General features: G+C 42.5%; 1 protein-coding gene across 1 annotated transcript in view; it reads right to left on the bottom strand.

The window, feature by feature from the left end:
* Positions 1-1,376: 1,376 nt before the first annotated feature.
* Positions 1,377-11,405, bottom strand: part of LOC119731828 (transient-receptor-potential-like protein) — a 10,545-nt gene continuing 516 nt past the window's right edge. Inside the window, 13 exon segments of the mRNA XM_038205102.1 lie at positions 1,377-3,577; positions 3,957-4,569; positions 4,856-4,977; positions 5,526-5,564; positions 6,310-6,489; positions 6,951-7,146; positions 8,067-8,605; positions 8,884-9,023; positions 9,378-9,514; positions 9,890-10,099; positions 10,602-10,687; positions 10,953-11,049; positions 11,051-11,238. Coding sequence (XP_038061030.1) covers positions 2,333-3,577; positions 3,957-4,569; positions 4,856-4,977; positions 5,526-5,564; positions 6,310-6,489; positions 6,951-7,146; positions 8,067-8,605; positions 8,884-9,023; positions 9,378-9,514; positions 9,890-10,099; positions 10,602-10,687; positions 10,953-11,049; positions 11,051-11,238 — 3,792 coding nt within the window. The 3' untranslated portion in view covers positions 1,377-2,332.

Raw genomic sequence — 11,405 nt, 5'->3', positions numbered from 1 at the left:
AAGTAAATGTACGTGTCCTTCCTACCCCACTCGGAATACCCACACATACGGGGCCACTTTCACAGTGATAATTCCCTAGCTCTGGGGAAGCTTGTACAAAAACGCAAAAATGTATACAGTGCGAGACAAAAAGAAGTGACCGAATTCTAAAAAAAATTATACAATGTAGGTGGCTCGTACCATGTCCATGAAAATAACAGTTTCGATAACAAAAAGACACCGAAACCAATAAGAAGAGCATTATTAATACAGCATCCTGCTTATAACAAGGGACATTTGAAGTCCCAAGACATTGTTATAAGGTGATCGACTGTTCATGTACATTACTCCTAAGCATGAAGAAGATAATTATTTTTGGGAGGAAGACAACTGCACGTAATTGCTGTAGTTTTCATGTTTCGGTATTTTTTGTATGGGCAAAGTGTTGACAGTGTGTCTATAGAACGCGAAAAATAGGAAACTACCAACACAAAAGCACGATGAAAAAAAAGGAAGTGTGACGTTAACATATTTTTTTTCTTGGGAGCGCCATACCTGTATCCATGTACTGTACATGTACATGTTTATACTGATATTACATCAATATAAATCAATATTAATTAATAATACACTTTTTAAAAGATATTGCTTACAAAATACCATGCATTGCACGTAAAAGAACCCGGTGTTTCTGGCAGTGCCTGCTTAAGGCCAAAAAATAGTCTCCGGTTTCTGGTATGCGCGCGCGTCGCCGTAGCCATGCGCGTCGGCAAAATGAAAAAGTTTTTTTTTCAATGAAAGATGATGTCTCAAAACCGCCAAACTCACTGGTTTGACTGGAATCCTGCTGCTGCACAATTTTAACGTGTTTTTAGATTGGGTCATGGTCGAGAATAAGCTTTATGTGGCCTCTCTGGACTCCGATATATTTGCACTAAGTTTAGTCGGGCACCATTTGCAGTCATCAGCCGACATTTGAAGCAAAAAAGTCAGGTAAAAAAAAAAAAAAGCCGCGTCGCCGCACCACTTTTTGGGCAAGCTCCATACCAGAAACCGGAGACTTTTTGGGGGGGCCTAATGCGCCACAGCATCTTGTATAAACCATTACATGTATAAAGGTGCTACATAATGGTTCTCATATTTCTCATGTACTTCATTTACCTGTCTCTCATAGACATAATTTCCAGCGCCTTGATACCTAATTGTTGGTAGAGACGTGCGCTATATAAGACTTCGGTCTTATTAAGTCGCATGTATTACTCATTAATGAATTAACTTAGTTACCATACGAAAGGGGGCCTAAGCGTGGATTATAGACGAGTACGATTTCTTCCATAATTATAAATAGGAAATATAACAACACATTGTAAATAAGTCGAAAAAACATTTGCCGATAATACAGGTACATGTGATCATCGTTTTATCTGAGGATAATCCGTTCGTTAATTATAGCAGAGAGGTACAATGTACATTTATAACAAGTCTGACAACTAAATTATGTATTTCACGGACCCCACTCAAGTCTGACCACTAAATTATGTATGCCACGGACCCCACTCGGGTATCAACAATTTTATAACTTTACCACACACACAACATCACTTCATTCAAAGACAGTGCGTACAAATACGTCCATGGTTTTCAACACATTATTGCCGGGATATATACATTGCCCAAAAAAAATATGCTGATTTGAGACATCATCGTTGGTGCATCAAATTTGATTGCTTTTTAGGAAACAAATCATTAATCCTGGTCGCTTTTTTTTTTAATCATCCTGCTATAGAACGATTTTTGTTTGCATTATTACTTAAAAAAGGAGGACCAATTAGTACTCGGCTTTTGGCCTTAAAAACTTGGAGAAATAAGATCAGCTTAATGTTTCGGTAACATAAAGACACTGATGGTATATTAATTAGTTTAGTATAAGTATTGTTAGTGAATTCAAGCACAATAAAAAGGACGACATAAGACATAATACATGTACATTGTGAGGAGTCGAAAACACATATCGGCTGACAATACTGGCATAATATGTAATCTCAATTTGTTTGTTTTATCTGAGGATAAACTATTTGTTAATTATAGCAGAAAGCGGTATAACAAGTATCATATCGAAACAGTTATAAAGGACACAGACCCCACTGTGGTATAAACAATTTTAAAACTTTCACACCAAAATAAATCACTTCATTCAAAGACAGTATACAAATACGTCTATGGATTTTGGCACAGCCAACAATTGCCGAGGTATTGTCCGCAATGAGATATTTTTTTGTGTATTTTATAGGAGAGTGATTCGATCATCCCGTTTGCCAAAGTCGAAAGCGTGGGTTTACTTAGGGTCGAGGAATTACAACTGCCAAATCACCGGTTCTTCTTCAGTATCTTGCTCTTCCGATTTCGTCTCGAGATCCTCTTCATGTTGTGTATCTTCCGTTTTCTTGGTTTCTCCAATATCACCTGCCTCTTCTGCTGGCTTTGATGCTGGAGTTGATGGCAGATCTATTTCCACGAAGGAAGACCCAGCTTCACTTGTCGATATGTCAGGAGCCTGCTCTAAATTACTCTCTTTCTCGGGTGTCTTGAGACTTGTATCCAACTCTGGTTCTTGAATTAATTGAGGCTGCTGTTTTTGTTCCTCTACTTGCTTGGCCGGGGCGTCTCGAACTGCATCTGTCGTTTGAAAATCTTGCTCTTGTTTAGGTTCACTCTCTTTGTCTGGTGATGCAAGCTCTACCTGTACCATTTGATCTTGAAATGATTCTTCTGACTGTTTCGGTTCCTGTACTGGGACGGGTGAGGTGTCTGGGGACGGTGGCAAATCTATGTCTTCAAAGGGTGATGATCTTAGATCATCCGTGGTAACATACTTCCTTTGCTCGGACTGTGGTGCTGCGTTTTCAACTTCGACATCAACATCTAGATCTTGAACTGCTTCAGCCCGGTGTCTCTGTATCTTAGCTTGTTCGGGCAGGGTGTCTGCCTCTAAAGGCGTTTCCTCGGCTTCCAGGCTTTGCCCTGCTTCCTCATATGTAGTTTTCTCTAGACTTTGCTCCGGTTCACTTTGTAACTCTGCCTCGATTCCTTTGAAATAATCAGTCACTTCTAAATCTGCCACCGAATCTGGCTCTTCTTTGGGTGCCTCGGCACGTGCGGACTCGGTTTCTGGATCGGGTAGGAAGGCAGGTGCTTCGACTGAAGTGGTAGGCTCTGTCTCAGCGCTTGATCTTTGCTCTTGTTCTCTCTCGGGTTCTGGTTCTTCTTTTTCTACTTGTTCCTTTGTATCTAGGGCTGGATCCTCAATCATTTCACGCTGTTGACGTGGACTCTTGACATCCTTTGGTTCGAGAGGCATTTGATCGGATCTAGAATCTACCTGCTGAGCTGGACTTGCCATTTGTTGCTCGCTTGATTCCTTTTGTACCTCGATTTCTTTCTTTGACGTCTCTGGAACTCTCGCCGCTTCAACGTCTGCTTCTGGTTCTGCCCGTAACTCTTTTTCTTTCTCTCGTTCTAGAGGGCTAGGATCTTGTTTTTCTCTTCCTGTCTGTGATTGCTCACTTTCCCCTGTCAAGTTGTCTTCATATTTTCCACCCTGGAAATAATTGAATTGGAACAAATATTACTTCTTATCACAAAAGCACGAGAATGAAATAGACGGGAAAATCTAGACGGAGAATATTTTATAAAATTGATATACATGTAAGTGTATTTTAGAGTATCAAGGGAACGTTTTTATTAAGTTACTAGAGTGTGACCAAACATCCTCAAATAAGGCTAGCCTATACAGTCACAAGAAAGCTTCTGTGAATGTTATTATTTGTGAACTTATGCTCGCACTAATAGATAATTATTTTAGCATACACATTTTTTTCTTTGATCACTGTTAAGGTCTCAAAGACAGCTCATTTGATGATCAAAATCAGTGTAGTAATGTTAAATAGAATGACTAAGCTTCTGGATTATAAACAAACCGCTGTCAACCCCTCGCCGAGGTCAGTAATTTTCTTCTCGACCACGTTAGCGATCCGTCGGAAGAAACCAAGGCGTTCCTGCTCCGGTTCATCAGGAACCTCTACGGTCGGTGCAGGTATCTGTTGTTTGAGTTTGGCCACCTGGAGTTGCAGTTTGCCCATCTCTTCCAGCAACCTCCCCACATTGTTGATTAGCTCAGCTTTGTCTAGTCGAAGGCGTTCCAGCTCGTCCTTCTGGCTGGATTTATCCCTCTCCAGTCCGCTGATGAGATCACTGAGATGCGCCTCATGGCCGTCCCTCTTGGCCAATTCAGTGGAGTGACTGGCCATGAGCTGTTGTATCTTGGCTTGGAGAGCGGCGATCTTGTCCCGTAGGTCTTCAGCCTCCTGGTCCCTGTCAGTAATCTCCGTCGTCTGTTCCTCTCTCAACCCGTCTGCCTCTCGGGACAGCTCGTCGATGTTCTCGGTCAGTTGGGTAGCCTCCCCGACTACGTCGATACTCAAGCCTTTCAGCGGGTCCAAGTCATCCAGCTTTCGGCGCAACTCGGATGACTTTTCGTTGGACAGGATGAGATTTTTGTTGAGAGCCTCCAAGCGGTCTTGGGCAAAGAATCTGAACGGTGGAGGAAATCAGGCGTCAACTGGTCTATCTGAAACACTTTGACACTTTTTTTGCAAAAGACTACACAGTAGTTTTACCAAAAAAGGAGAGCACAAATTCTTTCAAATTTCGTAGGGTAATTAACATTGGTATAGCTGTTTAAAAAGTTGTACGAAAGTGAAACAAACGCGTGGAGGTACTTGTAACTCGTTTATTTTATAGAGTATAAAAGGCATCAATGATGGTTCACTATAGTTTAATAATAAGTCTATCACGTGGTGTAAAGTTGCCAGGTTACCTGAATGAAGTGACGTCATTCCTCAGTGATTGTACATCACGTGTTCGTGCTGCTTCGGAGTTCGTGGAGGTCGATGACAAGTGATCCTGAACGTAGCGGTCACGTGTCAGTTTCAAGGCCCGCTACACGTGGGCGAGAAAGGAAACCATATATAAACCACACATTGATAAACCTTCTTTTGTCTTTATCCCTTATCCCTGGCACCACAGTATATTTCAATAATCGGTCATATTAGATTGAAAGCGAAGTAAACTCTTCATTTTTGGAACTTGCGAGTTGACATAAAATCAACGAATTATAGTTCATTATAGAGTAATATCCGTCTGCTCTGATTGATAATTGAAAATTTGCAATTAAACATACCTGATGTTTTTGCACCTTTTTTAAAAATTGGAAGCGAGGCTTGGACCCACTCCAATCATAAAATAGTCTCGCAACATCCCATTCATAAGTTTACAACTCCTGAAACAGATTCAGGGAACGCGATCTATTTTCCTCGTGAACAAGGTCTATTGTGATATTAAAGTGCTGTCTAATTGTTAGCCTAACACTAAGACTGTACGGAAATTAAAATCTTGAAAATTGGTAGTACCTGCGACTCATCGCCAATATATTTTAATTCAATATTTTCCAGAGATGTAAAAAAAGTACAAATGACGTTTCTATTTACCGTGTACCCAGCAAGCTCTTCTTTGGAGTATTTGTCTTTCTGAAAAAGAAAGAAAGATGCAATTTCATTTTGTAACGTTCTGCAAAGTGACATGGGCGGAAGTTTACTAAGACTGTGCAAGTGTCTTAACAGCCGGCAGTTCTGTTCATTTTCCACGTTAGATAAAATGGTTAACCCTCCTACTGTTGAACAGTCACAGGTAGTCCATCCGCTTCCCCTGTCATGCCTGTTACACATGCTAGCATGGGCGTCGCGAGGAGGGGGGGGGGGGCAAAGGGGGGGGGGCACTCCCCCCCGGAAAATCACCCCCCCCCCCAAAAAAAAAGAGAAAAAAGAAAAGAAAAAGAGGCGCGAAGTCATAGTGGTGTAAATGTAATGGTGGGGGAGGGGGGGGGCAAAATGTCCCTGCCCCCCTCTAAAACTGATAAATCGAAAAAGTGTTGAGAAATACAGGCATTTTTGGCAAAAATATGTTTTGCCCCCCTCTAGAAAAAATCCTGGCGACGCCCATGCAGGCTTATCAGACTATTAGTCACCAACAGTCATCCTATTTCAAGCAAGCACTCTGACTAGTCAAATTCAGCTAACAGACAAAAGCAGGCAACTGGTAGCCATAGTAGTCTCATCAATTGCCTACAGTCAAAGCACAGTCGTATCAAGTTACATAAACATGTAGGCTGGGAGCTCTGAACTGTTGAAAACAGTCACTTGATTGATTTTGACTGAAGGGACAACTTAGCACAGAATGTATGTTTGCATAGGAGTTAAAAGAAGAAACCCTTACCCGGTTGACTTGTTTTCGTCGTGCGCATTTGAGCCAAATTCCTACAATGTATCTGCAGAAGCCGAACAAACTCTTAACGGACGGGATCAGGTTGAAGGGAGGCGGGAGTGTTCCCACGGGGCGCAGGAAGGAGGTCCAGGCAGCGGCACGGTGAAACTTCCACTCCGTGTCAGCGTGCTCCTGTAAGTGGTCAGATAAGAAATATAGACATCCGATTGCAATGGGAGGTACATTCACCAGTCAAGATCTTGTCTAATTTGAAAGTCAACTCGGATTTCAACTCTCTTACAGACAACTGTGGCAGGTTCTGAGGCCCTAATCTCATGTCTCTGCTTAAACGTAACAATCCAACTCCCCCCCCCCCTGCATAAAATTTCATTCCTAGGGTTGAAGTATGTCACAGGCTAGCATGCTAACAGCTTTACAGTGCTTTATGGAGATGAAATTTCGTTGTTAGCAAAGCCATTATATAATTTTCGAGATACGGCGAAACACAGAGAGGGCCCTGTTTTGGTTAATTACAAATTGGGGGAAACGTTTAATACAAACACATGGGAGTTTACCCAAATCAAAGAGCGCCACCGTTTCTCATAACGGCTGACGACATTAATAGGCACAGGTGATTTTACGTCCCACTTTACCTCTGTTAAGTTGTACGTGTTGGACAGCATACCGATGAGGGCGTTCAGAAGGACCAACACGGCAACGATGTGGTAGGCGAGGAACAGGAACGTGCCGACAAACTCGGCCACGGAGTAGTGGGCAGTCAGCTCAAGAACGTCGAGATCTATCATCCCGAATAAAGACCAGTACAGGCTCGCAATAGTATCCAAAGGTCTGCGAATTGGAAGGTCAAACATATACCAATGTCTATCAATGAATTAATAAACTTGTTTTGTAAATAGCACTGAAAAGTTATGTACCGTACGCAGTGCATGATATGACAGTAATGTTGCAGAAAATGGCGGCCAAGTCCACGCAAGTCGAAACACAAGTTCCATCACATGACAGACCGAACTTGACAGGAGGGGGGGGGGGGACCTGGTACCATATTTCAATGGGGGGCGCGGTTCAAATTGGACGATTTTTAACACTAGATTACAGAATGGTGTACCGTATTTTGAACAGGCGGACATTATACCAGTATAAATCTTTTGGGGTTGTCACACGGGGGGGGGGGGGTTCGACTTATTTTTTTATGATAATTTTTTTTTTTTGGGGGGGGACAGAGCTGGGGGGGGTTGACCCCCAAAATCCCCTCCACCCCCTGGATCCGCGCCTGGACGAGCATGCAGTCACAAAGAATGCCCTTGTCACATTTCTTTGAATGGGTTATCAATCACTTTCGTTTAAGCTAGATACGACTTGTGATTTACTTGTGATAGACATGACAACAGTTTGGCAGCAAAGCCTGTGCTACATACATTTAAGAGATCTGGAGTTAGTAAGCTCAAATTGAGCATTCTACTCACTATATTTCTCTAGTCAAATCCATTTACTGTTACATTTCCGGAGGCTAGGCATTCGTCAAGTTTTGTTTCGCCTCTCTCCTCTTGCCTCTCTCTCTGGAACTCCTTTAACCAAAAACCTTTTCCCTTCTATACCAATGCCCTGTAATTTGGGTCAAGCGAAATTTTAACGATATCTTTTGTTAGTTCGATTTCGGGGTTCTTTCCTGGTTTGTCTAGTGTGTATCTCCTGCTTCTGTGAGGGCGATACCCATTAAAAACTTGTAAGACAGTGCGCAATTTACTCACGTTGAGAAGCCGGTCAAGAATGCGCAGTCTTCCCAACTGCCACCATCTGCAAAGCACGGGCGTGATGCCGCCTGCCCGGCAGAGTAGTAGTTGCTGTACAGACCGATTGCGAAGGCTATCCAGATCACCACAAAGATGGCGCAGAACTTGAGGATGTCCCCCACCATGGCGCCGAGAGAGATGCGCAGCGGGCCGACCGTCTCGCTGACCAACAAAATATTCGTCAAGCGAATGAAGGACATCACAATGGTGACCGCAAAGAGAGTCTGGGCCACGATGACAGGCTCGAACTGGTCATAGTCGACTACTACTTGTTGAAGGGGTGTCAGGGATGGCATTTCAGCCACGTTGTTCACACCTGTCATGGGGTGGCAGTTGGAGAAAACCCCCGTGAGTATCCCGTCGACACCCTCGGCTAGAGTGTCGTTCAGTCGGCCTTGGAAACCCGACAGGACTGTCGACACATGGTCTTGCAGATCCGTGAAGTTGCTGCTGTCGATGTGACGTGCGGAGCGACGAAGCACGACATTCGAGATAATCTGTAAGCAAAATTGGACCACACGTTTGATGCCGATTTTGACACCTGATCACAAAGTGTTTTTACGTGTTAGGCCAATATTTGATGTCTCTTTAAAAAAAATGCCGTGTTTCAAGGAATTACAGTTCAGTAAAACGGGCTTGGATTTTGAAATGTTCTGTGGAAAGCTAAAAAGTAATATCTTTCAATGAGGGGATAACACGGACTAAGATTCTCTACAACACACAACTCTTGGAGAACAAATAAAAACGTATCATCATTTATATTTGATGAACTTACATTGATCTGTCCATTCCACTGAAGGACGAAGACCGTGACGTACAAGGCTATGATGATAGCTTCTACGATGCGCATACTATCAGACAGATATTCCTTCAGGCCATGCTTCATTAGTTTCTTCATGTGTTGCCACATCATACCTGATGAGGAAACCAGTCAGACAATAAATTGACGGAGTGTACTCTGGGAAAAATGTGGTAAAATTAGACTCAAGAACAGTCCAACTTGTACCCAGCTGTAATCAGATGGGTTCCAGTTTGACAAATTACAAGTACATTTTTAAAAACTAGGGTCAAATTGTTCAGCAATGCCATTTGCCAAACATTGGTTTGAAATTACCTCAACTCAATGTCAATTTGGATAGAGAATTTGCCCAAGAATGCAGACAGTTGGTATACTGACCAACGTTGGGTTACATGTTAAACATTGATTAAGTGTAAAATGTATTTGGTTTAGTATTGTTTTAGTGTCCTTATAGACATGGCAGCGCTCACCGAGTATCCAAACCAGAAGCAGTGCATACATCCCCTCCGCTGCCTGATAGTTGTTGACCTTATCGATCACAGTCAAAGCAATGATGAGGGTGAGGAAGGTGATTCCTGAACCTGAGTACATCAGGAACATCACGTACCTACAAATGAAACCACATTGAAAAAACCAAGTTTGATACTTTTGGTATAAAAGTAATAATTGTTTTAAGATGTAACTTTTCGTAATTTGTGCTTGTAATAATAAACACATTTTTCTCTTTTAAAACTTATTGTTGTTGACGCTTTGAAGGCTGAGAAAGTTTAAAATAGTTATACATGTATAATCAATGTTATCTGTCACAGTTTCAAATATGATTTTCTTTAATCTTAAAGTAAGCCTTTGATTTTGGTTTCGATTTCAGGGTGGGAGGCCTTTGAACTGTGTTTAATATCCTGGTAATCTGTCCAAGTGGTATCATTTCCAAGCAAATTAAAACTAAAAATTACACGATTTACATGTACATGTATATACTTACGGATTCCTGGCGAATCTAACCACTTTTGGGACTGGAAAGAAAATGTACAACAGACAGATGACGGGATAGCCCAGCATGACAAGGAGCATCAGGAGAATCTGATACATAAAGCCTTGCTCGTTCCAAATCAGGAGGTTCCTGTAGAACTGCCCGATGATGGCTTCTGGGAAATGAGGGTGAGCTATGAACTGCAAGGCGCGAAAAAAGAGTGTCCCCCATCACCTCGTGTCGTGTAAGTAGTTGTGCCATTGCCACCGCATGCCATGTCATGTCGTGCACAATTGTTTATCTCATTGCATATTACGTAATTTGATCCAATTGCCATTGGACGTCATGTCATGTCATGTCAAGTCTGGCATTGTCATTTAATGTCATGTCATGACAACTGACTATCCATTTGAAATTAATTACCACAAAACTATCATGCCCTTGTTCATGAAAAAGCACGACTCCATGACATGACGTATTGTGTCATGTAAAATTGTTTGATCTCCGTTGCATATCATGTAATTCAACGTCAGTGTCATGGGATGTCATGTCAAATCATGTCATGTCAAGTCTCCGCATTGTCATAAGATGTCACGTCACGTCAAGTAAAAACGACACCTACTCTAACCTCGCTTGATATTCATATGCATAAGATAATTGGGTGGTGAAAATATGACTCAAAGGAGAAAACTGTAATGTCTTACTCCTTCTGGTCGTACATGATCCACTCAAACCCTTGGACAGTGGATGTTGCCTGCCGATCTTATCTCGGTACTTGTCATTGTTGTGGTATCCAAACAGGGCTAAGATCTACCATACACAAAAACATGAATTAATAAAAAACATGTGGACATAATGCCCCCAAGGTTTACAACTTACTCACCTACATCTGTGGTCGCATGATTAAGCTTTGTTACAAAAAAAAAAATGGCCATCCCAAGAGAATCTTCAACAAACATTGCTTACGGTGAAACAATAATTTCTGGAATTCTGTGACTGTGGATCATGAAGGTTGTCATACCACTCTCTGAAAGTACTGAGTGATAAATTAAATTTAGATATGGACCAGAGTTACCTCTCCACTTGATGCTGATTTGCCCAAAATGTCCCCGGCAAAGACCTCAACTCGCCGGGCAAGCTCCTCCAACTCAGCGCCGAAGTCAGTCAAGCCCGGCTGAGGGACTGGAGCTAGCGGTCATAGCGAAGGCGTAGCCGAAGATGTCTGTCTGGGGGGCCAAGATGTAGGCGGGCTGGGAGATGGCACGGTAAACGTGGAGGGTGGAGATTGCTTGGGTCAGGGTCACCTCGCCACCCAGAGAGATGGAAGGCTCGTTAATCTCAGCGCGAGATCCAGCAGCAAACTGTTAGATTTGGAGAGAAATTACATCGAAGAAATCGGGTGGATAAATCTAATAGTAGCGCTATATGGTGGAAATCGTTCCTAATTGTTTTTAGATGTACAACGCAGGTGCGTATCCAGGTTTGGTCAGAAGGGGGTTTAGCTGTCGAGAGGGCAGGTTGGGGATTT

This window comes from Patiria miniata, unplaced genomic scaffold, assembly GCF_015706575.1.
Source record: "Patiria miniata isolate m_02_andy unplaced genomic scaffold, ASM1570657v1 HiC_scaffold_24, whole genome shotgun sequence".
NCBI classification, from domain to species: domain Eukaryota; kingdom Metazoa; phylum Echinodermata; class Asteroidea; order Valvatida; family Asterinidae; genus Patiria; species Patiria miniata.
Note: the sequence above shows the minus strand (reverse complement) of the source record. Positions and strands in the feature narration are given on the sequence as shown.